Below are 26103 nucleotides of genomic sequence, written 5' to 3'. Positions count from 1 at the left end.
ATTTGCAATAGTGAATTTGGATGGTCGACGCGATCCAGGGAAACATTGGGTAGCATAGAGGAAAAGAGAAAAGGCATGCCTCTAAGGAATATATTGATAGTTTTGGTGATTCACCGCCTCCAAAAGAATTGATTGGCTATATATATGTATATATATATATATATATATATATATATATATATATATATATATATATATATATATATGATGAGCTGTTTTCTCGGGTTTCGCTCCGTGTTCTGTGTATTTTCTCCCCATAAGGATTATTTTCACAACGTTTCGGCAAAGTCTCATTTGCCATCTTCTGGTGATGTCTGGTTTTTTCAACTAGTCTAGTCGAAAAAACCAGACATCACCAGAAGATGGCAAATGAGACTTTGCCGAAACGTTGTGAAAATAATCCTTATGGGGAGAAAATACACAGAACACGGAGCGAAACCCGAGAAAACAGCTCATCATACTTTATCCGTGAGAATCTTAGAGTTAACATATATATATATATATATATATATATATATATATATATATATATATATATATATATATATATATATATATATATATATATATATATATATATATATAGCTGACAGGTTTCGAACAATTGAACAACCTAAAAAAGTAAAATTCCCTAGGATTTTTCATTTTTTTCCATATCAACTTTAATACTTCGATTCATATATCCGAGAACATCCAGGAATCTATAAAGTTACGAATTCAATCTGTTCCGATTTGGATTTACTTCAAAAAAGGTCTAGAAAATGTCAGTCGATTTAGACCCAAAAATTTTATAGTGGCAACCCTGAATAGGGGTACTGGAATCGTCCATAAGCCTCCGCCATTGGCACCACTGAAAACAATGACAGAGTCTGCATTGATCGATTTTGGTGACACCTAGTGGCATATAAAACTCTTTCTCGAGGTTTGAATTCGAAACTAGCGTTATTTCAATAACTCTGAAGTTAAAATTACCATGTTACGTTTCTTCCCATTTTGTTACATTTTAAATACTTTCAACTGATAGTTCACACACCAGAACTGACGTAACCCTTGACGTAACATTGCAAGGTGTGTTCGTTTAATACAAATCTTTGCGCTCGATTAGCTCGTTTTACTCGACAAGTGTTCGATAATGCAGATCTATTATCTCAACTATATCTGCTCTATGATCGGTATTTACGAGAGCGAGGAAAAACATGTAATCGGTTAGCTCTGATATCAACGTTAGGATCAAATAGATTTTTTTAATTGTCAGTGGTGATATTTTACAAATATTGTTTGTGTTTCAGGTATTTTTTTGAAAAATCATAACATTTGGTGGAATGTTTGACTTTTGTTCGTCAGCACATCATTGTCTTCAGAAAAGATTTCATGACACATTCTTATTGGGTTAATAATGGCATCTTTGATGCCAGCCATTCTTGAATTGTTGAGGAAAAGTATTTGATTTTTTTCTGATTTATTCGGCCTTTACTTGATGAAGATCCATAGTAATCTCATGAACTACATCTCACGATTTGATCTCCACAAATTTTATTTTTGAAAAATATCACATGTTTCGCTAACACCGTTACTTTTTGTAGTGAATTACGTACTAAAAGTTCATTCTTACTATCATTTATATCAATACATAATTTCAATAAAAAGCTCAATATTATCAAACAAATTGCAGTGAATTTCAGTTTTGGAGATGAATTAAGTCTACACAAAAGCGATTCGGGTCGTTTTTCCTGTTGAAAAGTTAGATAATCACAAACAAAATTATTATGCTTTAACATATTTCGGACAAACAACAGAAATAGTAGTTTCTTTGAATAAACAAGATATTGAAAATGCATAAAGAACAAGTTATACGTTGGGAAAGTTAATTGAAAATAATAAAGACAAAACATCCTAATTTGAGAAATCAGGAGTTTATAACGTGTCCTAAGGTATATATTGGTCAAACTGGCAAAACATTTAGAAATTGTACCCAGAAACATCATATGAGTATGTAAATAAGAAAAAAACATATTCAAATCATCGTTTAGAAGAAAATCACATTTTTTACGAAAATTTTGAAATTTTACACATAGAAAATAATAGTTAAAACCTAAATCAATTGAAATAAATTAATGGAAATGCAAACATTCTAATGAATGATAACTGGATTTAAATACATCACCATTATTGACCTTTTTTTCTTAAAAACCGATAAAGTATTTTCATTGATGTAGAAATGATATAATATGTTTCAGGTAATCATAATTGAAGATGTACCTCAGGTATATAAAAGTTGTAGATGTTAAGTTGATTTGATCTAGTGAGTACCTAAGTAGGTTGTCCCAATTGTGATTACGTCGGAAATATGAATATCATAGTAAGAATGAACTTTTAGTACGTCATTCACTACGAGAAAGCTACTGTCTTAGCGGAACATGTGATATTTTTTAAAAATAGAGTTTGTTGAGATCAAATTGTTAGGTGTATTTTATGAAAACGAAAAATTTGGACTTTAAAAAGAAAATTATAAATTACAGTTCTGTTGTAGAAATCATACGTTAATGTTGAACGAAAATAATTTTTTATGGAGGAAAATCAGTTTTTCATTGACCTTTTTTGGGTATTTCCACCTTCCACAATCTGGAAAATATGAAAATTATAATGGAGAACTTTATACAAATGTAAAAAGGGCAAACTTTTCAGTTAACTTCGATAAGTTACTGCGTAAAATCAAAATATTTTCCACAAAAAAAAATGTTCTTTTAATCAGTAATTTGTCGTATTTAATAATTTTGGCTATCAAAAAATTTGCTGAGAAATAATACAATACTAATCTGAACGTTTTAGAGGCCAAAATCTGCCTCCGTCTTCAGAAATGGACAAAAAAATTCAAATATATATGCAGTTATTCCTTTACTGATTATTCAATTCTCAACTTCTTCGACAGATGTCAAAGGAGTTTTGAAATGTGAATTATGCAATTAACCCGTTCTCCACTTGTATAAAGTTTATCCAATATAATTTTCGTATTTTTTTAGATTCTGGAAGGTGAAAATATCCAAAAAAGGTTGATAAAAAAATGTTAGTGGTTTTGTGATGACAAATTATATACTACGAATGCCAGCTTCTCATTCAGGTTGAATCGAGCGTTCATTAAATGAGTCTTGCTCTGTGATCACGAGGTATCAATTCTGCATCTGCCTCTCGGCTCCAGATTTCTAAAACCGAACACGCCTACTGAAAGTTATTATATCGAAATTGTCATTTTTGATATATCAACCAGATATCGACTATCACTTTTCGATATAAATCAGTTAGTGTCATTAACCTCTTGGCTCGGAATGCTGCGCTTCGTATGAGACTCATTTAAAAGTTAAAATTTTCTGTCAAATGTTACTTTTTTCGACATAATCTCTTACAATTTTTTTTTCGAGCAGCACAGCACACCACAGCACAGAAGTTTGTGACATTGTTTACTATTTTGTGGATCAACGAACAACACTTACCAATCTATTATTCAAAATCAAATCCGCTAGCCATAGACCATATACACAAACCAAAGTAGTTTGTGACCATATACCCCCGCTAACTGAACTGGCCTTTCAACTTCTCTGTACGCTGCATTTATTATTATTGTAGATTGTTATTTGTAATAAATAACAGTATTTGGTGCAATAAAAAAAGAAATAGTTTAGAGGTTATATATGTTCCTTATATGATGAAACTGGAAAAGCCAAACAAAACGTGACACTTCTTTTGCTTTACTGTGGAATTAGAAATTAGTAGATGGTACCTCCTTGGGTATCTCCTTCGGTATCTCCTTCATTTCATTTGCACTGAATATACTTCAAGATAAAGATATGCCTGATGAAATGAAATGTTGGGTCCCTACTTGTAGGGACAGTGCTGCTCAAGGGTATACTAACAAGTATTATGCTCTTCCTGCAAATTTACAGACAAGAGAATTTTGGATCGCCGTTTCCGGAAAATCAACTGGATCTTTTCCACCAGAGGATATTGTTTTTTGTGAGAAACATTTTCATGTAAGTGATATTGATTTGATTATTTTCAAAAAATAAAAATTGATTTAATTCTGTTATGTCAGAAACATTACATTCATAAAAAGATATAAGTACAAAACATACATTATTCATTTCAATACATCACTAATAGCAAGACAATAAAAGGAATTGATGAATGATTCATCTTATAAAAGTAAAAATTATGATAGCACATAGACAATTTAAAATCGAACAGGTCAATAATAAAAATAAGTATGGAAACAATAAATGAAATGGAAAATATGCATAAATCAGTGCATAATTTTTGGTAAAGAAAAGTTTTGGCTTTCTACTTCTCATACAAAAAGTGTGGGAATCTTCCAAAGAAAGAAAGGAAGCAATCAATTTCAAAAATTAACTCTTTACAAAGATGTGTAGATCATGCAAAGAAATAACTTTCAGACACAAACTGGAAGAAAAAACCTCTCAAAACAGCATTTTTTCATTGAGAAATATTAATCAAATAAGTGAATGAATGTTATTTACCTACTGTCATCGATGACATTTATTTATTTATTTGTAATACAATACTTTACAGGACATAGCCCAATTACAGAGAAGGAAATAATAGAGTATAATAAATACATCACAAACAAGTGACTGTAAAGTCTACAAACGCTACAAACAAAACCAACAAGTGACTATAAAGACTACACATTTTATATTTATTATAGGTGACAAAACAATTATTTTAGGAAGTGGGATTTTATATTTGACAAAATGCAACTAAATATATCTAAATTATCGCTAACAGAATTCGTCACTTTACACATGGTATGGATCGGAGAATTCTCCAGAACATTTGTGCAAGATGTTTTTATATAGAAAGTACTCGGGTGTCTGGAACAGATTCTAGGAATGCAAATATTAAACTTTTCCAGTAATGTTGGGCAGTCAATCAGTGAGGATAACAGTGGTCTATATAAGTGGAATTTTACTTTTCAATAATTATATTGTGTAGGAATCCTGTGAATGATACAAACCGAATACAAAAAATGTGTTTCATATAATTCAGCTTTCATATAAAAGTATTTGTTTCGAATATATTTTTCTTTTGTGTAATTTAACATTTATATGAAAATAGCTGTTTCGGGAGGGATTTTTTTCCAGTTTGTGTCTGGAAGTTACTTCTTTGTATGATCTGCATATCTTTGTATAGATTTAATTTTTGAAATTGATTGCTTCCTTACTTTCTTTAGAAGATTCCCACATTTTTTGTATCATGATGGAGAAGTAGAAAGCCAAAACCTTTCTTTTCCAAAAATCAATTCCTCCTAAAAATATATCCTTTCGATTTGACTTTATTATTTATTTATTATCCAGTACTTCATTGAAAGAAGATAATTTTTCAAAATTGGCATCCCAAAATTCTTCAAGGGAATAATTTTTTTTTTCTGTTTGAAACAAAAAAAAATTATACTATTTTGGTCCATTTAATCCAGATTGTACATGCTTAAGATTTAATCTTAAGCATAATCGTAATATGATTAAGATCATTCACTAATTCGTTCGAAAGAAAATAATTTTTTTTTCTTTTTACAATAACCATCCAACTTGTTTACGTAAGAAACCCACATTTTGAAAAATCTCACGTGATATTGGGGGATGGGGGAGGGGGTTGAGTAAAATCTTACGACATCTCACCAGGGGGGGAGGGAGAGACAGAAAACACCTCACGTAATTTATGGACGCCCCCTTATTTCCATTGCGTGTTTTGTAGGAGTAAATATCCGAGTGTGTTGTGAGTGTGTGATAATTTTCTTTGACATGCAGAACATTGTCAAAGATAATTTGTGAGAATAGAGTCATGATTCCTGTATTCTCAAACAAAGGCTTACAGTGTTCATTATATTCAGCATTTACAATGCTACATGCAGCAGCTTTTTGCAAGACAAATACTCTTTGAAAATGGGTGTAGCTTGCATTACCCCATAACAGCAACCCATAACTCATTGCTGAGTGGAACAAGGTGTAGCGTGTCATTAGAGCTGCTTTCTGACCAGCCGTTGTAGCTATTCGCCTAATGGCATAAACAGATTTTGCTAGTTTGTTGCAAAGATTACTGATGTGGCTGGTCCAGGCAAGAGACGAGTCAAGATGAACTCCCAAAACTTTTATACTTTCTGATGTAGAAATGGCATCAGTGTGATAGTTTGAAAATACACAAATTTCTGTTTTTGTTTCATTCATATACAGTTCATTAGAGTCAAACCACTGTTTAGCAGAGGCACAAGTATTTGCCGATATGTTAACAACATCACGGGTTCTATCTATATGTACAGAAAATGACGTGTCGTCAGCGTATAATATTGTCAGTAATTCAAGTTTGAGATGCATATATGAAGGTAAATCATTAGCATAAAGGGAAGGCCCCAGTATGGATCCTTGTGGGACTCCCCTTTTGATAATACGTTCTTGACTTATCATTTTGTTATTGTAAACTCTTTGTGTTCTGTTAGCTAAATATGATTCAATTATTGTATTGGGAATTTCTTTTATGCCATACCATTGTAATTTCTCCATCAGTTTATCATGACTGACACAATCGAAAGCCTTCAACAGATCTGTGAAGATAGTTAAACAGGATTGTTTATTTTCAAAAGCTTCAATAATGTTATTAGCTAATTTGTTTATAGAGTCTATGGCACTTTTACCTTTCGCAAACCCAAACTGACGATTATGTAAGAAATTATTGCTTTCCATGTAGTTACTAAACTGTATTAAAATAGCTTTTTCCATTACTTTGGATAGGGTGGGCAATATGTGAATTTGTCTGTATTTCTCAGGTAATTTTTCATCTCCCTTCTTGAATATAGGTAGAACTTTGGCTGGTTTGAACACTGATGGAAAGAAACCATCAGAAAGACATTTATTTATTATGATGGTAAGTGGTTCAACGATTAGTGATGCGCATTGTTTGAGCAAATAAGTGCTGATACCATATATATCTTGCGTCTTTTTTGTTTTCAGACTCTTAATAATAATGATAATTTCCTCTTTGATGAAGAGGCGTAGTTAAAAGGATTTAGATGATGTACAGGAGTTGAAAGTAATTGAAACATTTTCGGGTGTCACAATATTATTAACAATACTCTCCACATTGTCAGAATTCATTAAAAAGATCCACATCACATTCATAAACAGATGATGCATCGAACACGTCATTGCCTCTTTCAGAGTTTATAATTTTCCAGATTTTCTTATTTTTATTGATGGAGAGGAATATTTGATTTGAGTAATAATTTTGTTTTGCTTCAAGCAAAACAAAATTATGTATGTGAAGATTTGAGGATCATGATCTGCCAGTGGAACACTAAGAACTTCTGCATTTGAACTTTCTATATTTGAGAATATTTTATCAGGGCATGTTGTGCCTCAATCGTAATTAATGTTTTTGGCTATTTACAATACCATTCTAACTATTAATGATTTTACAAGAATATCTCCCCGCTCTGTAATGTTTGAATGATGTAAAAACGAATTTCAAAGGTGATAAAAAAGTGATGAAACCAGAGGTAAAGTATTACTGTGTGACAAAATTAATAAAAAAAATCGAGATTCGAGTTTATGATTCAGTTTCAATAAAAAAGTTTTGTATAAAACTAAAGACTGAAGACTGGTCAGATGTTTACAATATAATAGAGCTTTTTCAGATTCCTACCAAACACTCAACTATCATTTCAGTTTTTTACTTTCCCAAGTCGTTTATCGAAAAAATTTGAACAAAAAATGTTTTTTCTATTCACCAACGATTGATGAAATGAAAAATTCTACTAGCTTTTGATCAATTCATCTCTACTATTGACCCTATCAAATAGTTCAGTTGGACAACAAATCAAAACCGATGTGACAATTTATTAAATTAGTCACTGTCAATAACTAGATAGAGAAAATTGATATGAACGAGCCTCCTGTTTCAACAAAATAAATATTTCACAAATTCTGCCTGTGAACTTTTGTCACAACATAGAGATACTAGTATGAATTTCGCCTTTGAAAGAGCTATGGAGTTTCATAAACAAACTTCTGTCCCGCTACTAAATACGAAATAATTACAATAGTAAATAATATGAAAAATGAAAGGAGCACAGGAGTTGATGAAATACTCGATCATATATTGAAAAGTTGTGCTCGTGAGATTGTTTATGTTTACTTTTCTCACCAATAAATCATTCTTGAACCGAATTTTCCCAGATGAACTTGTCGTATCCAATTTCAAAATGTTTTTGTATATTAGGATGCCTATTTGAAATATATTATAATATTGAAATAGTTCTAGTAAAACCGTGAAGTTTTCGTGGGTCTTTTGAAGGCTTTTGCTTGTATAAATCACGATATTTCATTACGTAAGCTTTATAAATATGGAGTTTGTGGTAACAGAAAGTTGAATCAGAATAAAAAAAAAGTACGATCAGACGCCTTAATTTTTCTTTGGGAGTTTCGCAGAGCATATTAGACAATGGAAGTTCGAACTAATGAAATGTAGCAAACAATTGATGAAACAAATTCAATGGGAGCGTTGGCTTTGCATGGTTTTTGAAAGTTTGGATAGCCTTTGACTCATAACTTGTTATTTTATGTTTCAAACTCGACTCTAAATTTCAATTTGTTAGTTGGCTTGTTACTTTACTTTTAATTATATTCATGCAAGAGAACGCTTGCTCGCACGAATGTGTGGATCCGAAGATAGTCAGCTCTCCAAATGCCAACTTCTTCACCTCACAGTAACAATCTGGAAGACTATTCCATGCGTCGAATATAAGTGCCTCAACTCGCGGTATTTCTTTTAAAGCTGTCCATACATTTCTGGACCTCCAACTCTTCCAACTTGCTTTCCAATTCTGTAAATTTTCTACTCCACAAAGCTTTACTTTTTAAATCGATCAATTTCATTTGTAGAGATCCAGTATCAACTCCAAATGGCTCAATGTGCATTTTGTACTTGTTTTAATGCGATATTACTTTAGAAAATGAAAATGAAGTAATTTACTGCATTGATTATCTTTGCACCTTACCTTTGGAAAGTCATCGCACTTCATTGTGAAGAAGGAGGTCGGAATACTAAGCCTTCATTTCGTTTAAGATTTTTTTAAAATGACAATGGTAAAGTGCTTTTGACAAGATGCTGTTAACAATTTTAATTACCAAATTCATGACCTTAACTATTTCTGCCGGAAATGTTTGGGCACAAAGCGCTTCTTGGTGTAATGTTAGGTTAGGTCCAAAATGAATGGGTCTATTCGACCCTCCACCTCAATCCGAAAGTATTTATTGTGGCTCAAACCTATTCGCACTCGACCAAATAAACCCAGCTTCTTAAACAGAGGCGACACACACTGTCTTCCGACAGCCCAAGTATTTGTATATGATGATTCAAATGACAGTTTTTTTTTTGCTCTGAAGAATCTGTGTTGTCCCTTTAGAGACACTTGAAGAAATGGTGCCTATACCTCGTTAATCGATTCAGAACGATTTTCAATTTTTTTTTTGTAAAATAAATAATATTTATTTATGGAACTAAAGAGCCACAGCTTCACATCCAAAGAACCGCAGGTTGCTGAACTTCATGTCTGGTCTGCAATTTAGAATAATTATTTGGGAAAGTAGTTATGAACTAAACAGGATTTTCTTTTGTCAAAAAAGTTATGAGAATTGTTTTCCATTTGAGTAGCAAAGATTGCTGTGGGGGAGTTTTATGTTACATAATATATTTATCATACCAGCCATCTATATCTTTGAATTGATAAAAATGTTGTAGAATCAACTAGGTCACATTGAAATAAATACACCATAAAAGCCAAGCCTATGGAACAATAAATAAAAACAAATTCTCATATCCAATCCATAAAAAAAATCGTTTGTGAGTTTGGTACCATTTACAATTTTATGAATGTTTTCAGTATGTAGTCATCTGAAGGTAATAAGAAATATTGAAGTTACTAGCAGATTCCTGAAGTCAGTAATTGAAAAAAATTTTTTTGAATTTCAGTTACTTCATACTTTCGAAATGTCGTGACAATTTTTCATTATTAGTGTCTTGTTTCTCAGACAAGTGTTTTTCTGTATTGATCATCAGATGATTGGCCCAGAACTGATTCCTGGGGCAAACCTCACCTAATTTAGCCCAACTGCGACTTTGAGTTGTTTAGTTCTAGAGCTTGAAAACGATGTGTCAAATATGATGGAATTAATCAACACAATCAAAAGCTTCAGAGAGGTCATATACATCACTGATATATGGTTACCCCTTTCAATTACCTCGACTATCTCGCCCATAATATAGTATTGTATTCTTTTCCAAAGGTTTCTTTTTTGACTTTACTATAAATTCTAGAATTCTAAGGTCCAGCGATTTGTTTCGCTTACGGTTTCATTCTACAAATTATGGCTTACATAACCCTGTTGATCGTACACTTCGACTTATTAATGAAAGAAAATTGGAAGTAACTGGTATATCTCTCAGCAAATTCAAAAACTGTCTCTTGACTGCATGGTAATATTATGATATGTATTTCATAATAACTTAAGTTTATGTAATGTAGTATATTACTTTATTATATAATTGTTAATTTTATTCTCAAATGGGGGTGATCCCGTAAAATAAATAAGTAAATAAATAAATAATGGGTCAATTTCTTTTTATTTATGTATTCCAAAATTGTTTCAAAAATACAGATGATGGAAATAGGGTGATAATTATAATTAAAGAAAAGTCGCCTCTTTTTTTGAAGAGGAATGACTTTCAAGTATTTAAAAACGTTTCGAAAAACCTCAGTGGCAGCACCAAGATATATCGCCTGATGGTTGATTAATGTTTTATTTGAAACATCTATAGCCTCACGTAAAACCAATTGCTGGCCTGGTGACACGTCGCCACGCTATATGACATATTCTCTTCCCACTGGTTCGGCGTTACGCTATCTCTCTAGCCACATTGAGCTCGGCTAACTATAGTGTATACCGGGTGTCAAAGAATCTATTAGACAAGTCATAATTTCTAGACTATTAGGAGAATTGAAATGAGATTTGGTATAGTTGAATGGTATGTGGAGAGGAATGTTTTCACATATTTTTCACTTTCCGGTCACTTCCGGTTTCAGCGGAAATGGCTCCGGTTCTGAATTTTTAAATGGAACACCCTGTATATTGTAACATTTTTGGATTTCTGAGACAATTCTTGATCAGAAACTGACATTTCCGGAAGTTTTTCAGCCTACTTGATTTTTTCAGAGTCACTTTTAAAATTGCATCTAGGTGGCCATGATCGGACGTAAACTAATCTATGGACCTCAGGTGATATCAGAAAATTGCAATAGCGGAGTTTTAGTGACTAGTGTGTTGAATATGAATGAGACAAGTTTACAAAATAACATTTTCGTGTCTAACTATTATTTTTCAAATGGCGACCATTTTTTGACAAGCAATTTCCGAAAAAAGGATTTTTTGACGAATCTAACGTTACTAATTTATTTGCGATTGGATCAACAAATTTAACAAATTTAACTAATAATTTCAGCGATGCACTTAGATTTTTTGCAATATCCTAAGTTCTTGAAAATTCCACTATAGTAAATTTTCAAAGTGCATCCCTCCTTGTTCAAGACACATTTCAGCTCGTTCAATTGTTTCTCTCAACACGTTTTGTAACATTTGAGGCGATATACTTCTAAATGCCTGTTGAATCCTTTCTTCTAAGATTTCGAGAGTGGCTGGAGCTGTTGCATAGTAGACCCTTTCTTTTACATATCCCCAAATGAAGAAATCTAACACAGTCAGATCCGGTGAGCGGGCAGGCCACCGTACTGGACCGTTGGTTGCAATAAGTCTATTATTAAAATGCTCTATTAAAAAATCAAGTACGTCTCTGCTATTATGGGGTGGTGCTCCATCTTGTTGGAAGTAAATTTGCCGTAAAACTTCTAAAGGCATATCATTAAGATGATCCTCGATTTCATTTTGAAGAAAACCCAAGTATCTAACCCCTGTTAACTGACCTTGAAACAATATTGGACCAATTATTCTGTTTCCAACGATACCAGCCCAGACATTGACGCCAAACCTTTCTTGAAAATTGCCCTCTCTCATTGCATGTTGATTTTGTTGGGCCCAGTACCGACAATTCTGCTTATTAAACATGCCATTATTTGTAAACCGTGATTCGTCGGAAAATAGAATGAAGTTGATAAAATTTGGGTTAACTCTATGATTTTGAAGCAACCAATCACAAAATACTACTCTTCTATTGCCGTCGTCAGCATACAAATGTTGATGTAACTGATATTTAAATGCTCGATATCCGTGCTTTTTCAGTATTTTTCTTGCTGATTCGTGACTTATCTGCATTTCTCTACTAATTTCTCTTAAAGAAACCGTTTTGTCAACTTCTACCATAGCAAGAACGTTAATCTCAGTCTCCTAATTTATGACAAACCTCTGTTCTGCGTCTCGATTTCCCTCTTGCCTAAAACGACTCTCAACATAGGGAAAATACTGATGAGATGGGTGTTGCCGATTGGGATATCTCTGAGCATACAACTCAGCAGCTTTCCTTGAATTTCTGTGGCATTCTCCAAACAATAACAACATATCCACTTTTTCACTTTGAGTATACATTATTTCGACGAAAAAGTAAACTAAAATTAACGAAAATCAAGAGAAACTTCTACTTTCTGCTCATAAAGCTTATGTCACTGTCATAACGTAGGTGAGCGTTTTGTTCTCCAAAGTGGACTTGATGGAAATAACCGCAAAATATTATGCATCATTCCTATCCATGGCACCCTTGACAAAAGTAAATGAATTTGTATCGAGTATTTTCCACAGTAATATTTAATTTATGTTCTTATTTGTAATCCAATCGCAAATAAATTAGTATCGTTAGATTTGTCAAAAAATCCTTTTTTCGGAAAGTGCTTGTCAAAAAATGGTCGCCATTTGAAAAATAATAGTTAGACACGAAAATGCTATTTTGTAAACTTGTCTCATTCATATTCAACACACTAGTCACTAAAACTCCGCTATTGCAATTTTCTGATATCACCTGAGGTCCATAGATTAGTTTACGTCCGATCATGGCCACCTAGATGCAATTTTAAAAGTGACTCTGAAAAAATCAAGTAGGCTGAAAAACTTCCGGAAATGTCAGTTTCTGATCCAGAATTGTCTCAGAAATCCAAAAATGTTACAATATACAGGGTGTTCCATTTAAAAATTCAGAACCTGAGCCATTTCCGCTGAAACCGGAAGTGACCGGAAAGTGAAAAATATGTGAAAACTCTCCTCTCCACATACCATTTATCTGTACCAAATCTCGTTTTGATACACCTAATAGTCTAGAAGTTATGACTTGTCTAATAGATTCGTTGACACCCGGTATGGTTGTGTTTACTACACTATACACAACCTGTGTTTCACTAAATATGTCTGACAGTGATAATTTAGAAAGTGAAAGTCTCCTGCAAAGAAAGCAAAATCACACTGTCAAGTCATTAGTGAGTTAGTTATACAGAGTGGGGCACCCCATACGACATGGTCCCTGTAATTTTTTCGGTAATTTTTCCATTTCATTGTATGTATATTCATTGAGGTTGCAGAAGGAAATTATTTGAGTCTACAGGGAGGCTCAAAAAAGTGGCATATGAAAGTTTTGTTTTCTCAAATGAAACACCTTGTATTTCGTTGCACTTCTCAATAGGTCAGGAAAAAAATATATGATTTCATATAAAGTGCTATGTATTTAACTATAACCCTTCTCGAGAACATTTCTAGGGTAATACAAAAAATACAAATTTCACCCTTACCGTATTCAGAACCACCAGGAATTATATGAAATAGACTTCCATCGACGAATTTGTCTATGGGTTCTGGACAGTTCAGTGTGGATGAATATTTTTTGGATTCCATTTAATTTTCTGATGAGTCTACTTTTCATAACAATGGCTTAGTGAACAGACACAACTTCCATTATTATAGTGATGTGTATTATTAACGCTTGAGAAAGCGATTATATAGCGAAACACGTCTCGCGGTTTTTGTAAAACCCTTTATAGTGAAGATCATACAATAAACTGTAATAATTAGTTTTGATATAGATTTTCATCAAGTATCGGCCAGTTCTATTCAATAATTGATGTGAATCGTCATTTGGAAACCCCAAAATGAAATGAAAGAAAATTGAGAAACGCTTTTTATCGAAATCAATAGCCCAATACAGCTTGTCAAGTCTAGGAAGAGAGTTGAGAATTTCTACAGAAATTCTTAAGTCTCTTCCTAGATTGTACCTCTTTCATGCTTGGTCAGAATTCGAAGGGATGATTTCTATACATTTCCATTTCATTTAGTTTCCAATTTCATAAAAAAAATCTATAACTCGAAATTATAATAATTGAAGTGTATTCATCTGTGCATCAAGCCCACGTATATTTGGTCTGTCTCAAGGGTCAGTAATACTCTCTTGTTAGATCAAAATTCACACAATTTTCATAGCACATAGTATTTATAAATTAATTATTGGATAATTAATTTTATTTTCATTCTTATGAAAAATAATGCACTGAAACACTTGCTTGAAGAATGAGTTTTATTAAAACTGACAAAATTGTACTTCAAAATCAACTGATAGCGAGTAGCACACAATTGTTTTTGTTATTTGTTTATTAACAGGAACATCAAAAAATTGAATAATCATTTAATTTTCTAATTATGGTGGAATTGAGTTTCCACAATTTGAATTTTTAATTTTTGTATTTAATGAAAATAAATGTTTATTGCATAAACAATTATTATTTTCTGTTTCTTTTTTAATATTTTATTTTCACATTATTGGTCCCAGTCGTAATCTGTTTTTTTTATATATATATACAGGGCTATTCAAATTCGTTTCTGTACATGGGGATCTCGTAAACGAACATAGATAGAGTGTCGGTTAAATTATGGCAAAGTTGCGTATTTTAGAGACCTATTCAATGATGTAAAGAAATCGAGTATAGCTCTTTTGGTTCTGGAGATATACAGGAAAAACCAAAAAATCCCAAATTATTTTTTTGCCTATATCTTCTTTATTCGCAGACATATTGAAAATCTGTCCACATTTTGCTATTGGCACTTGATGTGGGCTCTCGGAATATATCCATGAATTTTTTATACAGGGTGTCATCTGACTTGGGTCACCCCCATCTTTAAATTTTTAAATACGGACTTGTATTTTTTTTTGTAGTTTTTGGATTGTAGACGTTCACTTCATACTGAGAAATTAAATTAAATTTTATATTTCGGGATTTTTAAATTACGGCCCTGGAAATTGGTTGACTGAGTTGAATAAAAACACAATACCAACTTTCACGTCTTCCTATGTACCGTAAAGTTTTTCGAGTTTTTTTCATTTTTAGGTACCTATTCATATTTTTTCCATTGCTCTGAGCGTTTTCTACAATGAACTTCGAATAAGAAAACCTTTTATGATTATCTGAAACATATCTACAACAAAAATATATTATGTGTTTTGATGAGCAGAAAAAAAATGGTAGCAATAATAACATCCGAAACGAACACTACAATTATAATGAAAATTGAAATGAAGTAAGTAATTTATACAGTGCTAGTCAAAAGTCCCCTCCCCCCCTCGTATCTTTGGAACGGGTATACTTATAATAATGAAATTTGGAGGGTGGAAATAAACGGATGTAGGCTTCTTAACTGGTCATAACAGGTGACGCAATTGTCATAAATGACGCCACAAGGCCACTGTGACCAAAAATTTTAAATGGAACCCTATGGCAAGTGACAGCTCGTTTGAAAGGTATTGAAAATACCTATTCAGTCATACCAATTTTGTTTGGGTTTCGGCTGATTTTGATTGATAAATTGAAGAAATACGAAAATTATTGTTTCGCATTTAATTAATAAAGATTTTAAAGTACGCCTCTGGTTCATTGTCAAAAAGGTTGACGTGTTTGAATTATCTACTTGTCAAAAGTGTTTATACCTTGAAAATTTACCTAAGCTATTGTTTAACGAGACGTTTAAGTGTTTACATAGGCAAAATGGTACGTACTGTAGCCGACAAAGTAGCAGCTATCTTAATAATTGGTGAATGTAGAAACAATTTCCATGCAGCGGAACGACTGTTTAATGAGAGGTACCCCGATCGCCCTATATCGAGGGTTTATTTGAGGGAGCTTCTTCGGAAGTTTGAAGCATCAGGTAGTGTTCAAGATGCCAAACGATCTGGTCGACCAACAATTAGTGATGACAAAAAAATTGACATACTTGGAGAAATGGTAGTGAACCCTACTTCTTCCACAGCCCAAGTTGCGTCTATCTGTGAAGTCAGTCAAAGGACAGTACATAGGGTGTTGGCTAAAAACAAATTTCATCCATACAAATTAAAAATGGTGCACCAACATTCAGATGATGACCCCGACCGAAGACTAGAATTCTGTGAAACTATGTCCGATAAAATGAATCAACAACCAGGCTACATACAGACAATTTGTTTTAGTGATGAAAGTACTTTCTTTCTCAATGGAAATGTTAACACTCAAAATGTGAGGTATTGGAGTGACACAAATCCTCACATCTTTCGTGAAAAACATACTCAATTTCCAGAAAAAGTAAATGTTTGGGCAGGTATTTTGGGAAACCACATAGTTGGGCCTCTTTTTCTCAATGCTAACTTAACCGGTGAATTGTATCTGGAGATGTTACAAACTGATATTGAGGCGTTAATTCTTGAAATTCTAGAAGATAATCCAGATGAATTCGACAACTTGGAAATAACGTTTCAACACGATGGTGCTCCTGCACACTATTACGGTGCAGTAAGACGTTACCTAGATGAAGAATATCGTGGTAGATGGATTGGACGACGAGGTTCGATCGAATGGCCAGCTCGGTCACCGGACCTTACACCATTAGATTTTTTTCTATGGGGGTACTTGAAATCTAAGGTTTACGCTACAGCACCTGACAGTATTGCCATTCTGAAACAACGAATTGTTGAAGAATGTAGGGCAATTTTCGCTGACACACTGGGACGAGTACGACAAGAGTTTAGCAATAGGATGCATTACTGCCAGGAAGTAGATGGAGCACATTTTGAACACTTATTATAAGAACTGGTTCTTAAATCTTTATTAATTAAATGCGAAACTATAATTTTCGTATTTCTTCAATTTATCAATCAAAATCAGCCGAAACCCAAACAAAATTGGTATGACTGAATAGGTATTTTCAATACCTTTCAAACGAGCTGTCACTTGCCATAGGGTCCCATTTAAAATTTTTGGTCACAGTGGCCTTGTGACGTCATTTATGACTATTGCGTCACCTGTTATGACCAGTTAAGAAGCCTACATCCGTTCATTTCCACACTCCAAATTTCATTATTATAAGTTTACCCGTTCAAAAGATACGAGGGGGGGAGGGGACTTTTGACTAGCACTGTATACACAAAAAAATTAATTGTGCAATAAATGTTCGAATTGGAGTCCTTCCATTTCGAGACAAATAATGGGACAATAAGATGGTCTGCAAGATCACCAGATCTTACTATTTTGGACTATTTTCTATGGGGGATATTGAAAAATAGGATTTACAATGGCAGAGAGATAGAAAATTTGGAAGACTCGAGGTTGAGGATTTTGAATGATTTCGCAACAATGCAGCTAATAAGTGTATTAAGGGCAATAAATAATATGAAAAACCGAGTTTCAAAATGTCTCGAAATGCCAATATTTTTTTGGGTACCTAAATAATATACTTCATTTCAATTTTCATTATACAATTATACTGTTCGTTTCAGAAGTTATTATTGCTATCATTTCTTTTTCTGCTCATCAAAACACATAATATATTTTTGTTGTAGATATGTTTCAGATAATCATAAAAGGTTTTCTTATTCGAAGTTCATTGTAGAAAACGCTCAGAGCAATGGAAAAAATATAAATAGGTACCTAAAAATGAAAAAAACTCGAAAAACTTTACGATACATAGGAAGACGTGAAAGTTGCTATTGTGTTTTTATTCAACTCAGTCAACCAATTTCCAGGGCCGTAATTTAAAACGGGATAATTCACACAATTATAATCGAATATTATCAAAACATCCAGAAATATAAAATTGAATTTAATTTCTTAGTATGAAGTGAACGTCTACAATCCAAAAACTACAACAAAAAATACAGGTCCGTATTTAAAAATTCAAAGATGACACCCTGTATAAAAGATTCATGGATATATTCTGAGAGCCCACATCAAGTGCCAAAAGCAAAATGTGTACAAATTTTTGAAATGTCTGCGAATAAAGAAGATATAGGCAAAAAAATATTTTGGAATTTTTTGGTTTTTTCTGTATATCTTCAGAACCAAAAGAGCTTTATTCGATTTCTTTACATCATTGAATAGGTCTCTAAAATACACAACTTTGCCAGAATTCAAACGACACTCTATCTCTTATCGTTTACGAGATCCCCAAGTACAGAAACGAATTTGAATAGCCCTGTATATGTATATCACTTGTACAATATAATTTCGATGTTTCACATCTGCCAGGCGTCCCGTGACGGCTCATAATTTTTTTCTTATTCCTCATATAATTCACCAAGATTCACCAATTCACCTGTGGATTTATAATAAGAAGCACCAATGAAGCTATCTTCAGCGGATTTATTTTCTTTAGTCAAAACTTTCCAGTTTTCACCATTATTGTTCCGATTACAAATGATTTTCACATTTTCCAGATCATGCATTTTTTTCAACACTTTATACCAAAATAGCGATGAGTTTTGATTCACTTAATTTTTTTAGAGGAAATATTCTCTCCACATAAGAAGCATAAAAATTCTGCTAAAAAATTCACGTTTTTTTCCGCGTTTTTTCCCAATTTAGATTAGTAGAAAACAACTATTTCACACCTAAAAGTAATCTATATAGTGTTACAATAATCGTCTTTATGACAAGTACCATAGATAATTTATGGGAAAAATTACAAGATGCTATTAACTGATATTCTTCAGAATGTAAAGGAGGAAATAGAAGCTCGTTTATACCATTGTAAGCAAGTTATTAGTGCTCATTTGATAATGTAAATAAAAATTTCTGTTCAGTTTCACTTTCTAATTCGAAATTACATACAAATTTTGAAAAGTAATTCATTTTTTCTGACATTGATTATCTTTATTATGTCAAAAATGTTACAGGGTTGGATACAGATTTGAAAAACCTTTCAGATAAGTTGTTACTTGACTTTTATTTCCATTTGAAATTTTTGTAGGTTGCGATAGGGAGGGGGTGGCTGTCAAGAAATGTTTTAACTGGCATGCACTATATGATTTGAATAATACTCAAGTAAAACAATATATAATTAATTTCACTGATGATAGAAAATCTATTAGCCAGTGGGAAGAAATTTCCAGATATGATAGTAAATGCAAATTTGTTTGTTGTTTAAAAATAATTATTTGGTGTTTAATGAGTCGAAAACAAATCTTCAAATTCCTGATCAGCTATCCAGGGAGACTTCTGATATTATGATAGTTCTCAGGTATTTGTCTTGGTACCAGCATATAACATACTTGAAAATGAAGCTTCACAAATAAGCATGCTGTAATAGTCGGCAACCATATACTAAATTTTTAGCGGGTCATATAATAAACTACTCAAAATGAATGTAGAGACATGTCCTTAAAATGCAAAGTAAAAAAAATATGTATCATTTTGTCAAACATTTATATTTATAAAATAGTTTATAGGTGCCTTTATTAAATTTAACTTACATTGTTTTCAAAATGCTATTTGGTAATACGATTAAAAAGAAATACAAATGAGTATCAAAAACAAATAAAATTTATTTCAGAAAAAAAAAATAAGAAAAATGTACATTAATAGTAAGTACGTCCACCCCTGGCTCTAAGAAGTTCGGCACAACGACGAGGCATGCGTTCCACCAAATTTCTAATTATTTGTTGTGGTAACTGCTCGTAAATCGTCAAAAGAGCATCTGCAAGTTGATTCAGATTTTGGAAGGGTTGATGATCCTTCAAACGTCTTTCCAGTTCATCCCAGAACTGATCAATAGGGTTTAGCTGGCCATCTCATGACATTAATATTGTGCTCCTGTAGAAAATTTCTCAGGACCCTGGCTACGTGTGGCCTGGCATTATCTTGTTGTAAAATGAACACAGTGCCCATATTTTGGGCAAATGAGACGATATGAGGTTCCAATATCTCCTCTATGTAACGGACAGCCGTTAAAGTCCCTTCCCGAAATACTGCAAGCAAGGTCCGTGTGTCCTGTCAAAGTTATACCAGCCCATACCATTATCGATCCACCTCCAAATGAAACAATTTCTTGCACACAGTCATCCAAATAGCGTTCGATGAGCTGGAGTTAATCTAGGGGCTCTAGCTGGTCGTCTTGCATGGAGTTATACTTCGTGAAGTCGGTTTCGTATCATTTGGTTCGAAATTCGCGTTCCCGTAGCTTCTATAAGGCGATTTTGCAGTTTTCTAGCAGCATCGGTGCGACCCCTAATTGCCCAAAGCAAACGATCTTCTCTGCGGGTTGTTGCCCTTTGTCGATTGGGATAAGGGGCTCTTTTTACTATGCCGTAAATTTGCTAGCGATTCCAAGCTCTGGAAACCGCAGAATGACTCACATCAAGCATTTGGGCTACACGACGCCTTGAATACCCTACTTCGATCAATGCCACTGCTCTAGCAATTTGAAATTCGTTGAGGTACACCCTACGTATCCTCGTTCTACCCAATACATCAACATTCATTGTTTGAATTTTAAAATTTAATACCTATCACGAACTAAAGTAAAGTGAAAATACAGAATTTTTCATATTAATGATTTTGTAGCTAAAAGTACAAAAAGAAGTAAAAAAATTAAACTACAGAATGGAATATGATGAGAATTAGTATGGAGTACACACCAGAAGTTTTTATCATGAAATAATACATATTTTTTTACTTATTGGATTTTAAGGATCCAAATAAAGGAAGGAAGTAATCAATCTTCTTTGGAAGATTCCCACATTTTTTTGTATCAAGATGGAGTAGTCGAAACCCAAAAACTTTCTTTCCCAAAAATTAATCACTCCTAAAAAAGAAAAATATAACCCCCTCAATTCAAGTTTTTTAGTGTTATACTTCCACATGACCACTATAGTTATGAGTAGCCACATTCACTTCAAAAATGCAAGACTGTTTTTATATAGGTTACACATTTCAGTATATATATAAATATATATATATATATATATATATATATATATATATATATATATATACCGGGTGTCCCACATTTTATGTGACAGGCAATATCTGGTTTGTTGAAGGAGATACACAAAAATGTTTCATATAAAAGTTTTAAGAGTTCATGGGAGCTATATTTTGATATAATTTTTAAATATACAGGGTGTTTGGTGTAGGTGCTACAGACCAAAATTCCATTTTTTAAAATAGAACGCCCTGTATATCTTTACATATTCAGATGCTACGTTGAATTCTGATATCATTTCATGTTTGGTTTTTGAAATTTGGTTACGGCGTTGTTGAGTTATTGCACTTTTCCTTAAATATAAAGTTTCAAAAAAACTTATTTACTCGTACACGAATCCAGTCTATATCTTTTATTAAATTGAACTAGAGTACTACTGAATACTAACCATTATTCTCACCTCTACGATACGATATCGATATCAGTTGAATATAATATTGAAATTCTTGAGAATGTGACTAACTTGAGGGTGAATTGCTTTATATTGCACAATTTCATCAAGTAGCTTATGATTGTTGATGCCATAGTAACAAATGTTGTTGAATTGTATCTACTTGTCAGTTCGATTCAGTGATTCTTTGCAAAACAGTAACTGTATTCTTTGTGCGAAAACTCCAGTATGCCTTTCGCGTTTAGTCCAAGTGATTGCATTGATATGTTATTAATTTTTGGGGAATGTCAGAAAAACTGCCGTCAAGCACAACGTCTATACCAAGAACGTTTTCCAGACAGACCCATTCCGTCACGAAAGACTTTTTCGAGAGTTGTAGAAAAATTGCGAACTGGGTCATTTCCTTCTACTATAAAGCATCGTCATCATACGAGATCTGTTAGAACTGAAGATTTAGAGATCAATGTGTTGGCTTATATTATTATTCATCCACATGTTTCTATCCGTACTCTTGCAGAAGAAGTCGGTGTGAGTAAATCTAATGTACAGAGAATTCTGAAAGAAAATAAATACCACCCATTCAAAATTCAGTTGGTACAAGGTTTGAAACCACGGACTTTGAACGACGACTTGAATTCACTGCTTGTATTCAGGTAATATTACATGAAAGTCCTAACATATTCAGTCAAATTTTGTGGAGCGATGAATCGCGATTCTACAATAATGGAGTTGTGAATCGACATAACAGTCACTATTGGTCTCAAGAAAATCCCCACTGGGTCCGCGAAAGTAATTTTCAAACTACTTGGGGTATTAATGTATGGTGTGGATTGTTCAATGGCCGCATCATAGGACCTTACTTTTTCAATGAAAATCTCAATGCATTGCGATATTTACATTTTCTAGAAAATGATTTGATCCAGTTGATGGAAGATATTCCCATAGCAGAACGACAAGGAATTTGGTGGCAACAAGCTGGTGCTCCTCCTCACAATTCACAGGTTGTTACTGAATATCTGGATTGGTAATAAGGGTCCAATTCGGTGACTTTTTCCTATGGGGTTATTTAAAAGATATTGTTTTCACTACTCCCCCTTTGAATGTGGATGATCTGAAAATGAAAATTCGACTAGCGTGCAGTGATATTACGCCTGATATTATAAGAGCGACTTGTACGAGAGAAGTGATTCGACGTTTCGAAGCCTGTATAATATCTAATGGGCATCACTTTAAACAATTTTTATGACTTATTTCTAGGTACCTACCATTGTTGCAGAGAGAATAATTGTATGAGATATTTTTAAAAATAATAGTCGTTCTCAAGACTTTACATTTTAAGCAATAACTCAACAACGCCGTAACCGAATTTCAAAAACCAAACATGAAATGATATCAGAATTTAACGTAGCATCTGAATATGTAATGATATACAGGGCGTTCTATTTTAAAAAATGGAATTTTGGTCTGTAGCACCTACACCAAACACCCTGTATATTTAAAAATTATATCAAAATATAGCTCTCATGAACTCCTAAAACTTTTGTATGAAACATTTTTGTGTATCTCCTTCAACAAACCAGATATTGCCTGTCACATAAAATGTGGGACACCCGGTATATGGAAATGATAACAAGTTTCTCCCAATGAGTATAAGTTTGCAGCTGTCACGATAGTCCCTATCAAAAATTAATTTCATGATACGTTTCTGTGTAAAAAATATTCTATTAAAATCTCTACTGCATCCCCATGATATTTAGAGAAATATGTAGATATGCCATTGCAAAGTATATGGTTAAAAGGCTATGTGTATCCACACAATTTCATTTGTTTTATTGCAAAAAAGCTGAAATGAGTTTCTTGCATACACTATCAATATGTAAATCCCAATTTAGAGATTCATCTAATATGTTTCCTAGAAATTTTACGTCACGTGACATCGTTATTTCATCGGTAAGGTCAATTTCCTCCGAAATGTTGTTTTTTCTATTATAAAATTTCATTGAGGCAATATTGAATAATTGTGTTGGCTCCATGAAGTAAATCTATCAATGACCTCTTTCAACTATGTTAGTTTAACTTCTAATGTGGCTCCAGTAATTGTCATTGTGGTATCATCTGCAAACATAGTTATCAAACAATTATCAATATATTGCGATAGATCATTAACGAATATCACAAAAAGGGAAGGTGGCAATACTGATCCCTGAGGAACTCCTTATGTTTCAGTCAAAACCTAACCTAACTAACTTCATACATAGAAAATGTATTGAAAGAGATCAAAAAATATATGTATTACAAGGTTATTGGCATCAATTTCAGAGTATATGTTATTAAGACAGTTGAAGTTATTGAACTCTAAATAATTTACTACTAGCCACCACTTTCTCATACAGTTTTGAGAGTGAACAGAGTAAAGAAATTTGTCGATTTAACAACTATTATTGTAAGATCATCTGATCCACTCGAATTTTTATTTTTCATTAATCTCAATGCAGCGTGAATTTCATATTCAGTAGTTGGTATATTAATGTTTGTACTGACTGTACAAGGTAATGTTAGATTTTGACCTAAGTAACTAGAAATTGCAGTCTCGGCAGAATTTGCAAAATGATGAGTAAATAGTTCTGTTATAACAGGAGGGTCTCCAACATTAACTGACTTATGATGACTTATGATTGAGTGTAATATTTTCAGTTCAAGATCTTTTATTTCTTCCCAACTCGATATTCATTATATTCCAGGTTTCTTTAGTTCTGTTATTGACATTGTTAATTTTTGTGGAAAAGTAGCTCATCTTATTTTGCTTAACGTTTTTTTTGTTCTTTTAATCTAACCATATTGCTAGAGTCGGCTACTTTATCTGTTACAATTAAATGGAACATATCTCTAAGATATTGTACTTCCTGGGCTACATCATTAGAAATAACTACTTGTAAAAAAATATTTCGTTTATGCAGGTACAAGCTTGAAACACGAACTCACGTATATAAGATAAACGAATGTGTCAGTGCGAATTTAATTATGTTAATTTTCTAAAAACGTACACGTAAACTGATATTTGGTACTTTTTCTGATAATTGCAATTGAGCTTTGGAGAATTGCAAAAATTATTTGTAGCACATTTGAATATTTCAGTTAGTATATCTAAGTTCCATTCTAACTTCAGTATGGAATTTTGATTTTGAAAGCTTTCAGTATGCTTAATTTGTGCCGTCACTCGTCGCCGAAAGGAGGCTACCAACTTGTCATATTCATGAAAGGAGGAAATTGTGATGTATAGTTTGATAGAACTTTCAATTCTCTATGTATAAACGGTTTATTTTAGTAAATCAAACCAGCAGTTCTTGAGTAATTATCAGTTTTATATTCGTCTCCAGATTCTGCCAATAAACGGTAAATATAATTTTACCATTTGTTGGCCATTCACCATGTTTACCATTCTCTTGACAATAATGAATTCTGTTCACGAATCCATTTCTTACATTATGGAATGTTTATGGGATAATTTCATTGCAAGCACCTTCGATTCTTTTTATGAGTTCTAGAATAGAATTCATAGATCTTATAGATTTCATTCGCCACTACAACAATAATTTATTGAAGTCATATCAGGTGACCAGACGGCCATTCTGAGAAACTATGACTGCCTATTTACTTTATGATATATATGAATGTTATGATTTGAATCCTGAATGATTGAAAAACGGTGACTTCTATAAAAAATGAACTTTTTTATTAACAACCACATTTTAAACTTGAACTATTAACAGTTCCGAAGATGTTGATGAAATATGTTCTTCTACAAAAACATCCAATCAAAAAAGGTTTATTTGGATTTGCTTGTACTTCAGGGGGAAAATTAGACCCTTCAAATTTTATCGGCAGATGGGTCCTCACTAGCCATCTAATAGAACTGAATTATCAAGAAACTACGGTTTTTCCAAAAAATTGTCTTCTTTCATAGAATGTATTTTATTTACAACTGCAGGCTTATGAGCAACCATTAGATATTTTTGAATTTGCGAAAGGTAAAGAAAAACTTTGTTTGATACATGATGTAAAGTTTTTAAATTCCACTAAATTCTCTTGTGATTTGAAAATTTTGAATATGTTGTATAAAAATGTTGGGACAGTTTATTTGTTTTTTGTTTTAGCCCCAAGATGTTGTGAATATTGATAACAATTGCTACATTAATAAAAAGGTGCTCTTCCCAAATAGAAATATGCCAGATAGGATGTGCAGAATCTGCATGTCTATTATACCTTCTGATCAATCTTTCCACATCATCAGCAGTAGATTCCCAATTGAAATGCCATCAAGTATTAAGGTGAGATATACATTTAATTTGTCAATTGGTTATTCTTATTCCACTATAATAAACAATC

At 32.8% G+C, this 26103-nt stretch overlaps 1 protein-coding gene across 5 annotated transcripts in view; it reads left to right on the top strand.

The window, feature by feature from the left end:
• Positions 1–3395: 3395 nt before the first annotated feature.
• LOC111517468 (uncharacterized) overlaps positions 3396–26103 on the top strand; it is a 95553-nt gene continuing 72845 nt past the window's right edge. The window contains exons 1-2 of one of the 5 annotated variants that reach the window (XM_074183624.1): positions 3396–4025; positions 25872–26045. In XM_074183624.1, the coding sequence (XP_074039725.1) occupies positions 3843–4025; positions 25872–26045 (357 nt within the window). In that variant the 5' untranslated portion in view covers positions 3396–3842. Of the gene's footprint in view, positions 4026–18973; positions 19094–25091; positions 25111–25871; positions 26046–26103 lie in introns of those variants that run through there. The other 4 variants (XM_074183626.1, XM_023173635.2, XM_074183628.1 and 1 more) reach the window with 4 other exon arrangements.

This window comes from Leptinotarsa decemlineata, unplaced genomic scaffold, assembly GCF_025532065.1.
Source record: "Leptinotarsa decemlineata unplaced genomic scaffold, Ldec_3_MD MMD2_tig00026340_RagTag_RagTag, whole genome shotgun sequence".
NCBI lineage: Eukaryota > Metazoa > Arthropoda > Insecta > Coleoptera > Chrysomelidae > Leptinotarsa > Leptinotarsa decemlineata.
The sequence above is the reverse complement of the archived record's forward strand: the minus strand, read 5'-3'. Positions and strand labels throughout refer to the sequence as shown.